Source organism: Mesoplodon densirostris, chromosome 3 (assembly GCF_025265405.1).
Source record: "Mesoplodon densirostris isolate mMesDen1 chromosome 3, mMesDen1 primary haplotype, whole genome shotgun sequence".
Classification (NCBI taxonomy): domain Eukaryota; kingdom Metazoa; phylum Chordata; class Mammalia; order Artiodactyla; family Ziphiidae; genus Mesoplodon; species Mesoplodon densirostris.
This window is the reverse complement of record NC_082663.1, coordinates 130,097,595-130,117,602: the sequence shown is the minus strand read 5'-3', so window position 1 is coordinate 130,117,602 and position 20,008 is coordinate 130,097,595. Positions and strand designations below refer to the sequence as shown.

At 52.6% G+C, this 20,008-nt stretch overlaps 1 protein-coding gene across 3 annotated transcripts in view; it reads left to right on the top strand.

Moving 5' to 3' along the window:
* Positions 1 to 209: 209 nt before the first annotated feature.
* The window catches only part of ANXA6 (annexin A6), a 54,456-nt gene continuing 34,657 nt past the window's right edge, over positions 210 to 20,008 (top strand). For 2 of the 3 annotated variants that reach the window (XM_060093674.1, XM_060093672.1), the window contains exons 1-7: positions 210 to 321; positions 9,897 to 9,940; positions 15,741 to 15,831; positions 16,519 to 16,613; positions 17,448 to 17,561; positions 18,531 to 18,621; positions 19,562 to 19,641. In XM_060093674.1, the coding sequence (XP_059949657.1) occupies positions 9,923 to 9,940; positions 15,741 to 15,831; positions 16,519 to 16,613; positions 17,448 to 17,561; positions 18,531 to 18,621; positions 19,562 to 19,641 (489 nt within the window). In that variant the 5' untranslated portion in view covers positions 210 to 321; positions 9,897 to 9,922. Of the gene's footprint in view, positions 336 to 9,896; positions 9,941 to 15,740; positions 15,832 to 16,518; positions 16,614 to 17,447; positions 17,562 to 18,530; positions 18,622 to 19,561; positions 19,642 to 20,008 lie in introns of all 3 variants that reach the window. The other variant, XM_060093673.1, reaches the window with a different exon arrangement.

Genomic DNA, 20,008 nt, shown 5'->3' with positions numbered 1-20,008 from the left:
CCAAATCCTCCTCCCCTCTTCAGGTCGCAAGTCTGGGGTCTGAGCACAAACGGAGTTTTTCCTGGCGAGGCCCCTCCCGGCTGGTTACATTCTAAGATTCCAGGAGCGAATGAACTTGGTGGGGTGGGGGGTAGGGAGGAGGCGGGACGAGCCCGATTGGGCCCCGCGCGCCACGTGTCGGGCTCGGGAGCCGAGGACTGTTCTCCCGGCCCGCCCCTGCGCTGCGGCTGCTGCTGCTAACGGGCTCTGACCCAGCGAGCTCCGCGTCCGCGCGTCCGCCTGCTCGTCTGTCCGTCTGCTACAGGAGGCTTCCGCCGCGCGGTGAGTAGGTTGAGGTAGGAGACGGAATCGCTCCAGTGGACCCCCACCCCTTCCGGCGGGCTGCAGGGATGCGGGGGGCGAGCCATAAATGCCCAGTCATCGCCGACCCACGCCTGCCACGGGCCCCGGAGAGGGGCGCGGGAGGTGGGGGCCGCGGGGACCGGGAACCCGAGGGCAAGGGAACCCGAGTGGGTCGCGGGCAGGGCGCGTCTGCGCAGCATAGTGGAGCAAATCCACTGCCGCAGGCGGGGAAGCGGAGGCGGACGGCGGGCGGGCTGCGGGAGGGAAGGGAAAAGAAAGGGAGGGAAGGGAAAAGAAAGGGGGGGAAGGGAAAAGAAAGGGGGGGAAGGGAAGGGAGGCGAGGGGAGGGCCGGCTCTGCAGAGGGTGTGGTGGAGGGGCGGGGGGCACCTGGGCCGGGGCCACGCAAGCTGCTGGCCGTGCTTTGCGGGACTAAAGAGACTCTGAAGGCCCGGGGTTGGAGGCAGCTGGACAGGGGACGGACCCGCAGGGAAGGGTGTAGCTGAAGCCGAAGACTGAGGGCGTGAAGAGTCCGACCCTGCGCTGCACCTGAAATGGTGGTCGTTGGGGCAGGGCTCTTTGTGTGCAGACTGATGGGGGACCGGCTGTCCACATCTCAGGGCCCCAGTGGACCCTCCCACCCTCTTGGGGCCACTCCTCGCCTCTAAAGGAGACTCCCAGCTGGGCTCCAGGGGCCTTGTGATGGGCCAGAGGCCCCACCCTTCTTCCTGCTCCCCCTCAGCCCAGTTTCGGCCTTTCCAAAGCTTGGGGGCTTCAGATGACTCCGCAGATGCGAGCATGGGCGTGAAATACCCTGAGTCCGAATCCCAGCTCCACCAACAACGTACAGTGTGACCTTGAATCCGTAGCTTTCCCTTTCTGAGCCTCAGTTTCCTTCCCCAAGTCCAGAGCTGATAAACCCAGCCTCTGAGAGGAAACAATGGCTGTGAAAATTGATTTATCTGTCAGCTGCAAGGAATGATTACAGGTTTGGGAAGTCTTGATTACAGGCCTGGGAAGTAGGCCGTGCAAGGGGATGGGGTGGGGGGATCCTTTTGGAGGATCCACCCTTTGCTTCCTCCCTCCCCGTCCTTTAATCTAAACTCTGGGGGTCTTCCCCAACAATTCCAAATTTGGACATACGGCTCCTGGGTTTGTAAAAGAACCCTGGTTTCCGTGGTCTTCCCCTTTCCCTCACTTCCCCTTCCTCCCCTCTACCCAAAGCACACCTTAAATTGCCCACCCCACTGACCCAAATGGGATATCGTGACCTGCTTAGCCCTCCCTTTGGAGGTGAATGACTGCCCAGCTTCAGCTGCCATGGACCCTGCCCCTCTGGCTGGCAGGCTCTGTGCCATGGCAGAGGGCACTGGCCTAGGGGCCAGTGGAAAGCTGGGTCACAGTTCCAGGTGCCTGGGGTCCTAGGGCAAGCCCCTTCCTTCTCTGTGCTTTAGTTACCATTCTGTGGCAAAGTCTGCTGAACTGGCTGCCCCTTACAGTGCTGGCGTTCCAGGATTCAATTGTTCTAAGGTTTAGGATTGTGGGAGTAGGGTGGGGCAGAGGCCTCTATCCCCCTATGCAGCTGTGACAATCACTCAGCCATCTTTCTTTGCCTTCCACTCCTTGTTCCCGAGGCGCGGGCTGCTGGGATACAGAAAATATTTGTGGTTTCTGGGTAAGGGTCGCAGCTGTTGCTGGGGCAGACTGTGGATGTGCATGTGCAGAGGAAGGGGCTGTCCCTGGGAAGTCAGGGACCTGGCCTCTTGGGGCTTGTTCCTGGGGGCAGGGTCGGGGAGCTCTGCAGTGTTGGGTAGCCGCCAGCGTCTGGAACATCTGCACTGCAGCACCCAGAGGGAGCCCTGGGCCACCAGGCTCTAGCCACACCCAGTCCCAGCCTCTGCCCTGCCACTAACCACCTGGAGCCCTGGGGACACGCCTACCCCTCTGAGCCTTAGTGCCTGCCTCTCCAGAGGGACAAGAGCTGTGCCCAGGGCTCCCAGCTGGTAAAATGGGTTGGAGTTGCCTGGCTTTTCTTCATGGCCTTTCTAGAATTTTTCAGGGAGGTCCAGTAGTGTCACCAGCCTCACCCCACCCAGCCCCCCCAAGATGCTTCCTGGGTGGGGACAAAGCACAGGATGTGGTCTCTACCCTGATTTTTGAGCAAGCATGTCCCTCTACCTCCCTCTCAAAAGAGGAGAGGAAGTCTTGGGTGAGGGTGCCTTTATTCATCCTTTTAAACTTCTTGGTTTGGAATCCAGCCATACTCCCTTTCCTCCTGGGGTTGAGAACCCTCCCCACTCACCCCACCCCCAGACTGGCTAAGGAGGAGTGCCTGTCCTTGGGTTCTTGGAGCCTCAGATCCCCCACCTGTAAAATGAGGATGAGGTTGATAGCCCCGTCATGAGATTATAAGATGGGAGATGTGAAAAAGTGCCTTGTAAACTGTAGAGTGCCCTGCCCAGAGAATCAAGTGCTCTGTGGTGTGGTGCCACAGAAGGGTGTGGTGCTTGAGAAAGCAGGTGACCCGAGCCTCAGGTTCCTCATCTGCAAAACGGGTGTCCTTGTAAATAATAGTAAAATAGTCACTTCTATTATTTATTGAACGCTTCTAACTTACCAGGCCTTGGCTGAACCCTATGTTAGATGCTGTTACCATGCCCATTTTGCAGATGTGGAAACTCAGCCCTCAAAAGTTTAGGGTAGGGCTTCTCTGGTGGCGCAGTGGTTGAGAATCCGCCTGCCGATGCAGGGGACATGGTTTCATGCCCCAGTCTGGGAAGATCCCACATGCCGCGGAGCGGCTGGGCCCGTGAGCCATGGCCGCTGAGCCTGCGCGTCCGGGGCCTGTGCTCCGCAACGGGAGAGGCCACAGCAGTGGGAGGCCCGCGTACGGCAAAAAAAAAAAAAGTTTAGGGTAGAAAGAATATTAACACTTACATAGGGTGTCCTGTGTGCCAGGGCATCTTCTAAGCACTAGATATGTCTTAATTCTTTTCACGCTCACCACAACTCTTCTGAGGTGAGCATAATTTTTATCCCCCTTTTTACATTTGAGGTTAAGTATGTGCCCAAGGCCACACAGCTCCTAAATAACAGGTCAGGCTCTGATCTCAGGCAATCTGGCTCCTGCCTCTGTACTGGGAGACACTATGCTTTGCTGTCTCTCACAAAAGTGACCTGAGCATTCCAACCCAGGCCAGTCCAACTCCAAACCCAGGGCCCCTGGATCATATCCTGGGGCCTTATCCTGCCTGAGGATCAATAATTCTGGGTCAGGAGAGGGAAAGACTCTGCTCTCTAAGAAACCCTAGTGCTGTGAGCTGGGGGGTGTGCCCGGGCACAGGGCCAGGAATGGCATTTACTCTGGCTTCATTAAAGGCAGGTCCTGGAGGGCGGAGGGGCTGGTCTTCGGTGTCTCCCTGCAGACTGGAGGAGGAGCCATCAGGCAAGGGGAAAGGGAAGGATCTGGATTTTGTAGGCCAGGGGCCTCCAAAGGGGGGTACATACAACCTGGGAGGCACTAAGATGATTTTCTGGGATGCCGGAAGAAACTGTTAGACTTCTTATTATATATGCTTTTAATCTTATGCTGAAAAAAGTATATGTTTGTTTATCATGATGAATGATCTTTTTTTTCTTTTGTTACTGGTGGTGTATAGGATCAAAAAAATTTGCAGATCACTGCACAAAAATTTGTCAGCTTCGTTGGGGTGGGAGATTCATCTGTCTCATTATCTGTTCTACCCCCAACTCCTGCCAATGGGCATGCAGGAGACGCTCAATAAATAGGTTTTGAAAAGTGAGCCTCTGCTTAATCACTAATTTTCTTTATGAGCTGGGCAAGTTACTTAACCCCTCAAGTTATTTCCTCTCCTGGCTGTATAATGAGTCTGAAAACCAGTAGGCAAGGTGATTCCTTTTTATTCTGTGATTTTTCAAGGGAGTCACTAAAGAAAGCATGAAAACCACTCAGTACCTTTCACTCAACAATCCTTATGAACCACACTTAGTAGTAAGGGTACATTAAGGAAGCATATACAGTAATTTTAAAGAAAAGGTAAAATCATTCCTCAGATATAAAAATGATCATGTGCTAAAGATTTTATTCTACTCAATAATCAGTGACTGGCCCAGGCAGATGTTAGAACCAGCTCAGAAGAGACTCAGCAGATGCCTTTATATTGAAAGGAATGTACAAATGGAGGCAAACTTGTTTTTCCACCGGAGGTGGGGGAAGGGAAGGGAAGTCCACTGAACCTTTATCAGATAGGACAGAATGAGCATGTCTCTAAGAATTATCGTGCATTTTTACAGATTTTTTTTTTTCTCACAATACCTTGGAGACAGGCAGCCTCCATCTAATTGAGGAATGATAAATCCACAATGGTTGACCCAAGCCACTCACGAGTAGATGGTTTTAGAGTCACACTGTGGTTCAGAGGTGGAAGAAATCCCTCCTGGCTTCCTAGAAAAGTTAGCAGAATCACCTAGGAAAGTTTTCAAAAATTACCGAAGCGCAGTCTTCATCCCTGGCCTGTTGAATCTCTAGGGGTGGCCTTATGTGTTGGTAAGTTCAAAAAACTCCCCAGGTGGTATTAATAAAGCCAGAATTGAAAAAGCACTGGTTTTGATGCTAGAAGGCTGGTTAGAAAATGCCAGTGGAAGAGATTCCTGGTTTAGGGGGGAGAGGGTGTGGTAGTGGGTGAAGAGGAGGCAAGGCGAGGGCAGACAAATCAGGAAGGGTGTCAGCAGCCGTGAGTGCGGAGCTCAGGGGGCCTGCATCGAAGGGGGGCCGTTGGAGATGAGTGGGCAGAGTCCCTCCGGCACTCCTGGGGCGCAGAGGTCTGGGTGCTTTTTTTTGGCCTGATCTTCCAGGTTATGAAATTTTTCTCAATTTGCCCTTACCCTCCACACCTGATCTCACCCCCTAATACTCAACATCTCCTCTCTCCTCTCAAAAGTACACTCTATTCCACCAAAGCCCACAGGCTGCGTTTTGAGAACAGAAATGCCTTTTCTTATGCCGGTGTTTCTTCTCCCCTCTTTCTTCTGCTTCCTCTGCTTCATTCCATCGAGTCCAAACTTTTTTTTTTTTTTTTTTTTGGTTGTGGCAGGCGAAATCTTAGTTGTGGCATGCATGTGGGATCTAGTGTCCTGACCAGGGATCGAACCCGGGCCCCCTGCATTGGGAGTGTGGAGTCTTAACCCCTGTACCACCAGGGAAGTCCCGAGTCCAAACTCTTGATTGTGTACTTCTATCAGCCCTAATATGCATCTTTAACTTTATATATGTATAGCAAACATCAACAATGGAACATGGAAGGACAAGATCAATTTAGAAAGTTGTAATATTCTCATTCTGCACCCCAATGGGTGGTTGTGCCCAGTACCCCACTTTGGAGACCCCTGCTCTAATAACGGTGATTGTGATAACAGAAGCTACCACTTATTAAACATTTACTCTGAACCTGACCATGCTCAGTATTTTACCTGCCTTACTTCATTGAATTTTCACAAAAACCTTATGAGATTATCATTTCTGAGATGAAGAAACCGAGTCAGAGAGAAATGATGTAACTCACCCAAGGTCATGAGCAGTCAGGATTTGAACTCAGGCCATGAGTACAAAGCCCACCTTCTTTATTACAGTGCCACCCTGCCTCCTTTGTAAATGTTTGGGACTTCATATGCATCTTGTAGATGTGGAAATTGAGATTCATATTTAGGTAACTTACAAAATTACTAATTGCTGGGAAGCAGAGCTGTGACGCAGTCCTTTTGCAGGACTTGGACAAGACCTTCTGTCTGGCTCTCAGTTTCCCCAATGCTATAGTTAGGCAGTGGTGGTTGAGCCAGCCCTGGTATTCTCTACCCCAGAGTGTTCCTTCTGGAGCGAGTCCTGATTGCTTGCAGCCTGAAGGACTGAGGCAGGAGGTGGCCACAGCAGCACAAGGCCACCATCAGCTCTATCCTTGAATGGGTTTCTGGCAGATGGGTTTCTGGAATGATCTGCCATGATGAGCCTTCATGGAAATCCAGGTCCAAAGAGATTCAGGGTTCCTGAGAGGAGAGAGGCACTGGTGTAGAGCGGCCATACCTGCCAGTCTTGAGAAGCTATTTCAACCAAGATGGTGAAACTTGCCTATTGGGGGTGGGGTGGGGATAGAGAGGAGTCCTGTGGCCTTGGGGGAGAACTCTCCTAGGACTGATATTCTGAGATTTTGCTGTGAAAATCCCTGGTTGATACCTACAAAAGCCTCTCACATCCACTCTGGGTTTTCCCAAGGAGGGAGTGATATTATCCACGTTGTGCAGATGAAGAAACTGAGGTCTAAAGAGACACCCTGGCTTGTCTGAGGTTGCAGAGGGGCAGGCTGGGAACCAGAACCTGGGTCTTTTCCTTCGGCCTCTTCCTAACGTCCCACCGTGTTATTAGCCGGGGGTGGGATGCAGGGATGTCAGCCATTGTCTGGGCCTGGCAAGTCACTTATCCTCCCTGAGATGCCTTTACTTCATCTAGAAAGTGAGGGGCTTGGAAGTAATTGTTAAGGGCCCTCTGGGGTTCTGAAACATTGGATATAAAACATTTATTCAGGCAACCTGAGAAGTGTGGTCTGGGTCGCCCTGGGAGGGATCAGAGCCCCTCGTAAAGCCAGGGTAGATGGCGCCTCTGTGATTAGCTCCAGAGCTTCCCTGAAACCTCAGAGGAGGGGCTGTGGGAGTTTGGCCCCCCTGAACTGCAATCAGAACATCTAGTTCTGGAAGTTTGCTTTCCATGTATACACAAGACGTGCACTCACAAGAGGCACATATGAACTGCTCTCAGAGCTGAGAGTATTTTCCCAAAGACTTGGAGGCCCCTCCTCTGAGCCGTCCAGATGGGCCTGGGCTGCCGCCAGCAGCTGAAGTTTCCAGCAACGAGGCCAAAGGAAAATGCTTCGAGGCTGGAGGTGCAGGTGACGGGCCTCAGCTGACTTCCTGGGCCTCATGCAGTCCCATTTTGTCTGCTGGCCTTGGAGCTCCCTCACCTTTTGCCCATACCATTCCCCAGACCTGGGGAAGCCCAGAGCTGGCTCCCGGCCAGACACTAGGGTAGATGTGGGTTCCTGCTCCCCCTCGGGGGAGTTTCTGTTTCCTGAGGAGAGCTCAAGTTCGTACCAAAGGGCCCCTGGTTGTCAGGGAAACAGCAGGGTTTCCTCAAGCTCTGCTACCAGCTCGCTGCGGTTACAGGCAGGTCACTGCCCTCTGCTCTTCACTCCCAAGCCCATCATCTCACGTCTGTCTGCTGACTGTAGTTTGGGGGACTTGTATTCAGGCAGTGGGGACACATGGGTAAACATGACCAATCCCTGTCCTCAGAATGTCCCCCTAGCACACTGAATGCCACCATTTACTGAGAACACATCTCTGGCCTGGCCTTGACATAAGCTGGGTCTCATCCTCCAACTCTCCAAGGCAGGAAGGGGAAAGCCCCAGTTCTGTACTTAAGATAACCTTGAATTCAGAGATGAGCAATATGCCCAAGGTCCCATAGCTGGTAAGTGACAAAACGGACTTGAATCCAGGTCTGTCCGTCTGACTCCAAACCTATGTTCTCCCTGCTGTGTCACATGTCTCCTGTGGCCCCAGAGTGAGAGAGGAGGATTATGGGCTGAGATCAGGGGCTGATTTCCCCTCGGTGGTTTTTTTTTTTTTTTTTTTTGGTGGTGTGGGGGTGGGGTAGGGGTGATGGTATGTGAAGAACTGGAAAACATTGAGGTTACGCATCTCCTTTGTTTCTACCCTCTGTTCTGGTTCAGTTCCTTGTAGCTCTTACTGGATATAAGTCTGATAGAGTTTGTTATTTTTACTTTTAAAAAGCAATACGTAGACATGGTTTAAAAAGATCAATCCGTGCAGTCCTGACTACAATGGACAGCACTGGTCCTTCTTTCTCCTCATATCCCAAGAAGACTGTGGCTCTTCCATCTCTACCCTCTGCAGAGAGTGCTCAGTAGCCCACCCGCTCCCCCTTCTCGCAGCAATGTCCCTTTTTACATTTCTTTTTAGATAAGATATCTTTGTTTCTTATTCCTTCACTGCAGACCCTGTGTCCTGACCCCCCTTTCAGTGAGGTCGTTGTGTCCTGTTTGTTCAGTTCCCCACCCTCACCCATGATCTGTCCCATCAGAGAAAAACCCAAGTCTTTACAGTGGCCTTAGGCACTGGTTCCTTGATGCCACGTCTTACCAATGTCCCCACCCCACTCCCTGCCGCCCTGTATCAGCCACACTGAGCTCCTTGACCTCACTGCCTTCAGGTAGCCACGTGGTTCATGAGGCCTCTGGCCACTCCACCTGAGATCACACCCCTTGTCACTCTCTCCCAACCAAGGTTCATCTTTTCTCCTTAGTTTTTATCATATGTTTGTTATCCTTCCCCATTATAGAGGAAGCTCCAGAAAAGCACATGTTTTTTTGTTTTTGTTTTTATTTTTTGCCGTATGTGGGCCTCTCACTGTTGTGGCCTCTCCCGTTGCGTAGCACAGGCTCCGGACACGCAGGCTCAGCGGCCATGGCTCACGGGCCCAGCTGCTCCGCGGCATGTGGGATCTTCCCGGACCGGGGCATGAACCCGCATCCCCTGCATCGGCAGGCGGACTCTCAACCACTGCGCTACCAGGGAAGCCCAAGCATGTGTTTTAGAAAGTCTCTTTTATTTACTGGTATATCCTCAGTGCCTAGAGCAGTGCCTAATAGGAGTAGATGCTAAAGAAACCATAGCCCGTCAGATATTTGCAACAGGTGACCCAGAGCCCCTTGAGGGTGCCCATCTACAGACTGTTAAGCCCTGAATTCTGGAACAGTTTTCGGTGACTTGGAAAGAGAGCATGCATGGTGCAGATGGCATGGACCCTGGGATCTAGACTTTGTTGAATTCAGGGTCTTTTTTTAATTTAAGTATAGTTGATGTACAATGTTGTGTTAGTTTCAGGTGTACAGCAGAGTGATTCAGCTTTTTCAGATTCTTTTCCATTTTATGTTATCACAAGATATTGAATATAATTCCCTGTGCTATGCAGTAGGTCCTTGTTGTTTATTTCATACATAGTGAAGTCAGTTTTAAGCTGTATGATCTTGGGCAAATTATTTAACCTCCCTGAACCCCCATCCTCAGTCTCCTCCTCTATGAAAAAGGGGAATTTGACTCCAGGAAGGATTGCTGTGAGGATTAAGTGGGACAGCATCTGGGAAAGTGCCCTGCGTGGCCTGGAGGAACCGTGCTGGTCAGTGGTCGTGCCCTTTCCCTCTTTCAAATTCTCCTGGTTCCGAGAGTCTTTCCCATCCTGCTGTGAGCATCTGGACACTGGCTAGTCCATCCATTATCCTCCAAAAACTGTGCCTGGCCCTGAGCTGGGTCTTTGGGTGTGATTTAACCTGAAGGGCTGGAGGCAGCTGGAAAACAGCAGCGGGAGCACACTCTCCCTTGAAAGGAATGCGGCTGAGGAAATTTAGGGGAAAGAATGGAGGGAATCAGAGTGCAGAGGAATCTCATGGCATTTCTTTTTTCTCCACAGTGTTTTCTGCTGCAGAACCCGAGACCATGGCCAAACTAGCACAGGTAAGGAGCCTTTCCCCTCCTATAATCCTTCCTCTGGGCCTGGGCTTCTCCTAGAGTCACTGTGCCTGCAGCACAGATCCCTGGTACCTTCAGTTACAAAGGAGCTGGAGAGGTTCTCAGGCTTTGCTTGCTCCTATTATAAGTCACGGCTCTTTCAGATGCAAGTGACCAATGCCAACACACAACATCCTAAGCAGAAAGGAGGTGTATTGGCTCACATGACTGAGAAGCCCAGGGCTTCAGGTCTGGCTGGATCCAGGGACCCATGTGATATTGTCAGGATTCTGCCTCCGTGAACTGGGCCTCCTCTGGGTGGCTTCATTCTTGGACACATTCTTCCTTAATTGTTCATACTAGCCACCAGCAGCAGCTCTAGGCTTCCATTCTGCTTCCTGGGCAGCGTGCAGGATAGAACATAATTTATACCAAACGATTCCAGGGAAAGTCTTGGGTTTGGTTTTCATTGGCTGGGCCTGGGTAACTTGGATCCAGGCAGTAGAGCTGGTCCCACCTGAACTGCCTGGCCCAAGAGTGGTTCCCCCAGGAAAGGAGACAGATACTGGATAGGCAAAAGCCTTAGAGAGGGTCCTCTCTGCTCTGGAGGTGGATTTGGGTCCTCTCTGTCAAATGCGTTTGGGATTAAGTTTCCCGGCTTGGGAGACACCAGTCTTTCATGATGTCTGAGCGCTTTGCTGGGCTGTGGAATTTGAGGTGTATCAGAGCTTTTACTCCTGTGTGTGGCCAGGATTAGGTTCCGTCCTTGGTCAGAGCTAGGTGTTGCTCTGGGCCATGGTTTGCCTGAGAGTGATCCCTGTTGGCTGGCCTTAGAGAAAAAGACGTGGTCACTGCAACAGTGGGGTTGAAAAGGGAGAATAAAACAAAGGGACCCCTGACTTGGCCCCTTTGGTCCCTCATGTCAATCATAGAGCTATTGGCCACAGACATAATACACGAGCTGTGTGATCTTGGGTGAGTTCTTTACCTTCTCTGCAGCCCCAGTTTCCATTATGAGGTGATTGAGCTCAGTGATAACTAAACTTTGTCCCCATCTTCATGACTTGCCACCCAGTGAACAAGGGCCTTAAGGATGTCTATTCACAATTTTTGAAGAGCACAGTGTGTTATATGATGTAGGATCAGTACTCAAAAAAGTCTTAGCCTTGGCCTCCCTGTCGGCCTCTGAGGAGCACACTTTGTACAAGTGGCCTCTCTGACCAGGAGAGAGTGCTAGTGGTTATAGACAAAGATCCAAGGCATAGTTGTTGTTGCTACCCATTTCCCATGAGTAATCATCCCAGAGTTACTTCCTGAGAGGCATTCGAATTGCAGGGTTCTGGATGACCCAAGTGGACAGATCAGGTCCTGGGAGACCAGGGTGGCCAGGACCAAAATCACACATCTTTGGACTCCTGGAACAGTGCTCCTAGACCCTGCTGTCTGCCTAGCTGACCTGTGCTTTCTTGTCGCCATGGACCAGCAGCCGTAGACATCCTACAAGCAAGAGTCCTAGGATGGCAGAGCCTTAGGGGGTCCCTTATCCTATGGGATGAGTTGGAGCCCCCATGCACAGTGCTAATGCTCTAGTGGGAGCAGTAAGGGAGCTCTGGGGGCACGCAGGTTGAGGAAATAGGAAAAGCTGCCTGGAGAGAGCTACTTGAGGAAGAACAAGGGAGCTGAGAGTGCTTTAGGTTGAGGGGGTGCTGGAACAGAGGGGCAGAGGGGAGAGAACGTAGTGTGTGCAGGGCAGTAAAAGCAATTTGGATGCTTGGAGTGCAAGGGTCGGGGGAAAGAAGAAGGGGGCTGAAGACAATACAGATCTTCCTTGACCTGCAGTGGGGTTACCGCCCAGTAAACCCATGGTTAGTTGAAAACATCATGAGTTGAAAATGCGTTTAATCCACCTACGCCACTGAACATCAGAGCTTAGCCTCACCTACCTTAACTGTGCTCAGAGCTCTTATATGAGCCTACTGTTGGGCTAAATTATCTAACGCACAGCCTATTTCATAATAATGTGTTGAATGTCTCATGTAATGTATTGAAGACGGTACTTAAAGTGAAAACCAGAATGGTTGGGTACAGAATAGCCGTCAGTGTATTAGATGACCACCCTCGTGGTCGTGTGGCTGACTGGGAGCTGCGGCTTGCTCTCCTGCCCAGCATCGTGAGAGAGGACCCTACAGCATATCGCAAGCCCAGGAAAAGATCAAAATGTACAATTCGAGGGGCTTCCCCGGTGGCGCAGTGGTTGAGAGTCTGCCGGCCGGTGCAGGGGACACGGGTTCATGCCCCGGTCCAGGAAGGTCCCACGTGCCGCAGAGCGGCTGGGCCCGTGAGCTGTGACCGCTGAGCCTGCGCATCCGGAGCCTGTGCTCCGCAACAGGAGAGACCACAACAGTGAGAGGCCCGTGTACCGCAAAAAAAAAAAAAAAAAAAAAAAAAGTACAATTCGAAGTACGGTTTCTACTGAAAGTGTATCACGTTTTGAAAAATCGAAGTTGAATCAGTCGGGTACTGCCTGTGCTAGAGAAGAGTGAGAAAGGTCTTCCTTCCACTGAGCTGAAGTTTGTGTCTAATGCTCCCAATTACTATCACCCCAACTCTGCTCCTGTGCACCCCTTCCCAACACACACATGCGTGCACACACGTGTACACACACACAAAGAGGCACAGAACAAGCCACTCCCTCTTCTCTCTGGTCCGGGTCGCCCCCCGTTACTTTTACTGTGATCTCTGTGCCAGTTCTCCCTCTTTCCTTCCAGAAGGGGGGACCCTGAGGCCCCAAATCATAAAGAAATAGTGTGGTGTCATAGAAAGGCCCAGAAGCATGGCTCTGTGGCCTTCATTTCACAGGGATGTTCTGGGTTTGACGTGAAGGTGAGCATAAGAACGCTAGGGGACAGGGCGAGGGTGGCAGGTGTTGGTGCCTGCAGCTCCAGGAGCTGCAGAGGGGAGGCCTGGGTCAGGCCTGCTCAAGACGGCTCTCAGGTGGAGTCCTGGCTGGGCAGCCACCTCTCTGACTCATGTGGCTTAGGTTCCCGAGCGGCCTCCGGACTCCTGCTCTAGCAGCAGCCTGGGTGGAGCCTGGGGTGCAGGCTGCTCACCAGCTGGCACTGGGGCCTGCTGAATATTTCAGGGTAGAAAGTCCTTTCTCCTCTTCTCTCCCCTCCCCTCGTGGGTACTTGAGGCCAGGAACCTGTGTGCCAGAGGGGTGGCAGGCAGTCAGGGTGAGGTGGAGAAGTGGGGACAGCTGTGCAGGTGGCACTTGGAGATGCAAATTCACCAGGTTGGTGTGAGAATGACCAATGATGGGAAACCTGGGTGATTTGAAGGACTATCCCTGTGTCTCTAATGCTGCTAGGGTGACCCCTGGCATTTTTTTTTTTTTTTTTTTTTTTTTTTGCGGTACGCGGGCCTGTCACTGTTGTGGCCTCTCCCGTTGCGGAGCACAGGCTCCGGACGCGCAGGCTCAGCGGCCAGGGCTCACGGGCTCAGGCGCTCCACAGCATGTGGGATCCTCCCGGACCGGGGCACGAACCCGTGTCCCCTGCATCGGCAGGCGGACTCTTAACCACTGCGCCACCAGGGAAGCCCTAAGGGAGCGTTTTGATCGGGGTTTGTGTCAGCAGTTAGACTTCCTGTCCTCCAGCATGGCATGGCCTCATCTTTCAGCTGCAGCCTCTGCCCCAAATGCTGCCTCAACCACTGCACTGGGTGAGGAGGGAAGAGACGGGGGAGCAGCAGCAGCAGGAGAGAAGGTGTCAGCTTACTGCTGGGACCTCTTCCCTTCTTCCTGGGGGCTCCGCTTCCATCCTTCCTCTCTCCTCCTCCCTCCCGGCCACTTACAATCCCACGATCTTGGCAACTTTGGGCATCCGCAAGAGCCCTGAAGAATCTGGGCTTGCTTTCCTGACTGTTCTTGTATGCTCTTGGCTCCAGGCCTTTGCCATGCTGTTTCTCTGTATGAAGCCTTTTCCTTCCCTCCCCCACCCCTTGGGCCAGCTGTTGCTCATCCTTTAGGGCTCAGCTTAGCCTTCCCCTCCAGGAAGTCTTCTTTGATTGCTCAGGGTATGTTCACAGTCCTGTATCCGCCCGTACACCTATCCACCTAGGAAACAAATGGTGCCTAGTTGTGGCAAGCCTTGAGCTAGCTGCTGGGAATACATCAGTGAGCGAGACAGATACGCGTGGAGCTTTCTGAAGGGAGTATCTCTTTTCTGGTCTGGGTATCTAGCGTGTGTTACTCTTTCTTTCTCTGCCCAGCGGTGTGATCAGGTTGCAGGGGATTCACGGGTGGCGGGAAGAGGGCCGTGTCCCTTTCTGGTCATCCTCCCTGCCAGAACTTTAAATAGCAACCCTGCACCCACGCATGCATACCTTGGAGGAGCCAGCAGCGGCTGACATAAACCAACAGAGCATTCAAATGCCAGGCCAGGCTCTGCAGTGCAGGTGCCGGGAGACAAACAGGAGGTGGTCGGAGGCTCATTTGCTGCACTTCTTACTCTCTAGGCACAGTTATGCGAGCCACCCTGCCCCTCCCATGAAGCCTGTCCTCGTTCCCTCATGCAACTGGAATTGCCCTCCACTGTTTTCCCAAGTTGCTTTGCCTCTGTCATGGGGTATTTATTACGAGCTCTATGCTAATTTGTGTTCTAGTCTCTCCTCCACTGGGTCAGAAGCTCATGAAACTCAGGCTCGGGTCTTCTTTCTCCCTAAATCTTCAGCCCTTCGCATCGGACCTGGCACAGGCTAAGTGCCCTGTCACTGCACTGTGTGCTTAGTGCCCTGGGCTCTGGCATCCACGGCTACCCCAGCTCTCGCTGCTCTCCGGGGCCCCATGGCTGACCCATATCTGACTTCTCTGTGAACCAGCCCATTGTGCATTCAGCTTCGATGTCTAAGATTCTCTGGCACTGCCTCTCCCCGCCTTTGTCCCAAGGACCCAGCCAGCTTGTCCTCAGATGCCAGTTCATGGCTCAGTTTACTGGGCCCAGAAGAGCAGCACCTCATCTGGGTGTTGATTCTGAGGGTGGCTCTGGGCCCCCCGACCTGGGCCAGGACCCCACCCTCGGAAGCTGGCAGCTGCAAGGTTTCTGGAGCTAGACAGCAAAGGGGAACTGGAGAGAGATGTGGGTTCTGTGTGACCCCAGCAAGTGGCTTCCCTTTGTGGGGCTTGGTTTCTTTGTTTCTGTGATAGAGATCATCTTAAGCGCTTCTACAAGACACTAAAAAAATCACACTCATGGAGGTGAAAGGGCTTTGTACACCGTAAAGTGCCATAGACATATGTTGGGCTCTGGTTACTTTTGCAGGAATCATTCCCACTCCCTGCACTCAGTCTGGCTTTTATCTCTCCCGGGTCCTTGGAAAGTGATGCAGAGCCGGGGGCTTGGCTGAGCTCTCCTCCCGTGGGGAAATGGCACCACCCTTGGGGCAGGCGGTGGCAGGAGGTACAGGGAGAGTCCTCCGTACCCTTGCCCGGGCTTTCTGTAGCCAGCGCTCCATTTTAGGAGCAGGGAGTTCAGCCACGCTTCAGGTGAGCGACGACGGTGTCCGGGGTAGGACAGTGCAGGTGGGGATAGAGAGAAGTGGGCAGATTCCATCTCACTGTGTCCTGGGTCTCTTCAGAGAACTGTGAAAATACACCCCTGGGTCTTGCCGTGGCCATTATGGAGGCTGGGTTTGGGAATTTGTAACAAATATCTGATCATTTTAGGGACAGCGGGGACCTTTATCCTGTGACCAGGGCTGGGAACCCCGTTCAGGGCCAGCACCTAACCCTCTGCTCTTCTCTCCACAGGGTGCCAAGTACCGGGGCTCCATTCACGACTTCCCCAACTTTGACCCCAGCCAGGATGCCGAGACTCTGTACAATGCCATGAAGGGCTTCGGTGGGTGCTCGGCCACCAGGAGTGGGACCCTCAGGAAGAGAAGCGGGATTCAACTGGGCTTGAGGGTAGCCCTTTTGGTGGGCGGTGGGGTGGGATGGTGAGATGTACTTGGTCATTCTTTGGTCTCCTCTTTTTATTATTATAATTTTATAATGAACTATTCGAATAAAAAGATCTAAAGAGTAGGAGAAACTTTACCCATAGACCTGCCACCCAACTTGAGAAATAGCACTTGCTTCCTCATATAGTTGAAACCTCCATGGTAGGTCCCCCTCCTGCTAGCATCACTCTGTCTTTTCTCTTGGGGGTAAGCACTACCCTGAATTTGCTGCTTATTATTCTCTTTTCTTTTCCCTATCACTGAAAGAACCCTGTCCTGGGCGTTAGGACACCTAGGTTTTTCTAAGCCAGGCTCATTGGGAGACCTTGGGTGAGTTGTTGCTCCTTTCTGGGCCTCAGTTTCCTTATCCATGTGATGAGGAGGTAGATCACGGGCCCTCTGAGCTCAGATACTACATGTACTAGGATCTCTCTCAGTGGTGGCTTGTCAGGTCCCCATAGATCCCCCCTCCAACGTCACTGCCTCACGTGAGCAGAAGGCTGATGCTGAGGACTTGCAGGGAGCAACCCTGGCGGGCTTCCTGGAGGCAGGTTGGGGTAGGGTGACGGGTGCCTCCCCTCTTCTAGGCAGTGACAAGGAGGCCATACTGGAGCTGATTACTTCCCGGAGCAACAGGCAGAGGCAGGAGATCTGCCAGAACTACAAGTCCCTCTATGGCAAGGTAACCATGGCAACCAGAGGGCGGGTGGGATGGGGGGGTGAATGATTTCATTCACCTGTGTGTTCAGGGCCTTTTCTGAGTATTTTACTCTAGGTCAGCCTCTGTGCTGGCACTTGCTGCCCTCCTTTTTTCTTTTTCTTTTTTTTTGGCTGCGTTGGGTCTTCGTTGCTATGCGCGGGCTTTCTCTAGTTGTGGCGAGCGGGGGCTACTCTTCATTGCGGTGCGTGAGCATCTCATTGCAGTGGCTTCTTGTTGCGGAGCAAGGGCTTCAGTAGTTGCGGGCGCCTGGGCTCAGTAGTTGTGGCGCTTAGTTGCTCCGTGGCAGGTGGGATCTTCCCAGACCAGGGCTCAAACCCGTGTCCCCTGCGTTGGCAGGCGGATTCTTAACCACTGCACCACCAGGGAAGTCCCCTCCTTTTTTCTTCTCTCAGGCAGGGACCATCCAGCCATGGGAACATCTCTAGAGCACCTGCTTCACGCTGGGCACTATGTTAGGGGTTAGGGCTACACAGGTGAATAAGACCTGAGGGTGTTAACCCTACGGACTCACGGATGATGGGAGAGACACACAGTGAACAAGTAAACAGGCAATGGCAGGGAAGAGGCACAGTGCTGTGGACTTGAATCCTGCCCTTTGCTAGCTGCGTGCCTCTGGACAGGTTACCTGAGGTCTCTAAACCCATTTCTGAAGGCTGATGATAGTATTTACCTCCACCAATGAGGATTAAGTGAGATTCCTTAGCCCAGTGCCTGTACAGAGTAAGTGCTCATTAAATGTAATCCTTATCATTATAACTGCTCTTCTATCTCCTCCTCCCTCTGCCCCGCAACCAGGACCTCATTGCAGACTTGAAGTACGAGCTGACAGGGAAGTTTGAACGACTGATTGTGGGTCTCATGAGGCCACCTGCCTATAGCGATGCCAAAGAAATTAAAGACGCCATCTCGGTATGAAGCATGGGTCTGCGCATGTGTGAGGGTTGGGGGCGTGGTTAATGGGAGATTCAAACCTCTCCAGCAAGCGTTCAGTGAGCCCTGCACCCACCCCGCGTGTGTGCCCTCCTTGGAGGCAGCTTGCTCAAATCCTATCCCAGAGGGGCGCCACGGTCTCCTCCAGATGGACAGAGGTGGGACAGGTGTCGGTGTGAGGCCCACCCTGTGAAATGGGGCCCTTGGCCCACAGGCCCACCCCAGCAACTTACAGTCCCGAGGAAGCAGGACACAGAGAAGCAGAGACAGATTGTGTCCAACACCCAAAGGCCAAGGGCATGTTAAAGGAGGTCATGAGGACAGGCCCTGGGCTCGGGGTGGCTGGAGAGGGCGTCACAGAAGATGAGAGGATCGAGCTGGGTCCAGAGCCTGGAGAGGATTTGGTTGATCAGAGTGGGCTGGAGAGGAAAGGGCAGGAGCGGCTGAGGAGGTGTGTTCAGGATCTGAGGGGCAGCCCAGGCTAGTGGAGGTAGAAAGTCGCTCCCCACCAAGCGGGGAGAGACCAAATGCCCTCGAGTGTACTGAGCACTTTACAGTTTATAAAGTGCTATGAGCTTTGCCTCAGATGAGCTAGTAAACATGAATTTGTTTCTAACTAATAAACTTAGCCATGTAAGAGGTTATCACCTTCTCATTCTTCCTGTGAGTTCAGTAGAGCAACTCGTATCATCTCCATTTTATAGATGAGAAAAGAGAGGTGCAGAAAGATAAAGTTGTCTTAATGAGCAATCACAGAGCAAGCTGCAGGCAGAGGTGGCACTAGAACCCCTGTCTCAGGGCCGCAGCTCCAGCTTGGTGCCTAAGAGCTGTGTTAGGGGCACCCTGAGTGCTGCGGGTTTCTTTGCTCTGACCACCCCAGGTTCCCACCTCGGGGCTGGTGGCCTCCCATCCCAACCCTTGACTCACATGCCCCTTCCCTTCTCCCAGGGCGTTGGTACTGATGAGAAGTGCCTCATTGAGATCTTGGCTTCACGGACCAACGAGCAGATCCACCAGCTGGTGGCAGCGTACAAAGATGGTGAGAAGAGCAGGAGGGGCCATGCAGGGTTTTTCAGATGTGTAATGAAGGTGGTCACAAGAGTAGGGACCCTAAAACTCCACCCATTCACCTTTTTTTCCTCCTTCCCTCTGTTCTGTCCATCCATCCAATAAGTACCTGCTCTGTGCTGGGCAGTGTGCTAGGAGGTTCTTAGGATATGGCGGTGGGCATCCGTATAGTTCCTGCCTGAGAACTTATAGATTACCGAGGTAATGAGGGATACAGATCATAAACAGGTAAACAAATAAACATGATGATGACTTGTGGTGGTGAAGTGTTATGAAAGAAACAAACAGAGAACAAGCATCCGACTTTTAACTGGGGAGGACGTGCTTCAGACAGGTGGTCAGGGAAGCCTGTCTTGGGAGGAAATGAGAAGGATCCAGTTGTACACAGAGTGGGGAAGAAGACCCAGGAGAGGGGATGGCAAGACCAAAGGCCCTCGAGCAGAATAAGCCTGGTATCCAGTGCGAGGCTAGAGCAGTAGAGGGCAGGACAGGATTACACAGGGCCATGTAGGCCAAGAGAGAGAGACAATGTTTATTCCAAGCCCAGTGGGAAACAGAGGCACCCATGATGAATGTGGGCTTTAAGACAGTCACCCATGTTGCTGTGGATTGGAGAAGCAGAAAGAACAGTCAGAAGGCTGTAACCACTCTCCAGGTGAGCGACGATGGTGTCTGGGGTAGGACAGCACAGGTGGGGATAGAGACACTTGGGCAGACTCCATGTCATCACATGGGTCAGTACAGAGAACTGTGAAAATACACCCTGGGTCTTGCCATGGCTGTCTGGGTTTGGGACTAGGTTTGGGAATTTGTAACAAATACCTGATCATTTTAGGGGCAGCAGGGACTTTTATCCTGGTTTCCTGGGGTGTCCTGGGGATGGGACTAGAGCTTGTGTTCCTTCCCCGCAGCCTACGAGCGAGACCTGGAGGCTGACATCATTGGGGACACCTCTGGTCACTTCCAGAAGATGCTTGTGGTCCTGCTGCAGGTTGGTCCACCTTGGGGCCCTCCCCGAGCTCTCTGCCAGGGTGCAGGGGGCTGTGAGCACCTTCTCCCTGTTTTCTCAAACAGGGTGGCCCATGAGGGCCTCCTTGGTGGTTCTTCACATATAGAGTCCTCCTTGGTGTTTTGTGGCCTCCCCCCCAACCTCTGCCCATCTTATCCTCAAACTTGAGATGGTTGCTCTCTGGCTCAGCTGGGTGTGGAATCTGAGCGTCCAGGGTCTATTCTGTCCCCCGTGGCTTGCACAGGCAGGTGACCTGCATTTCTTTTCACATACCCTGTCTCTCTTGTGCTCCTGTGTCCTCCTTCCTCTCTCCACACATACCCCTTCCGCCTCCTCTCCAGCCTCGCTC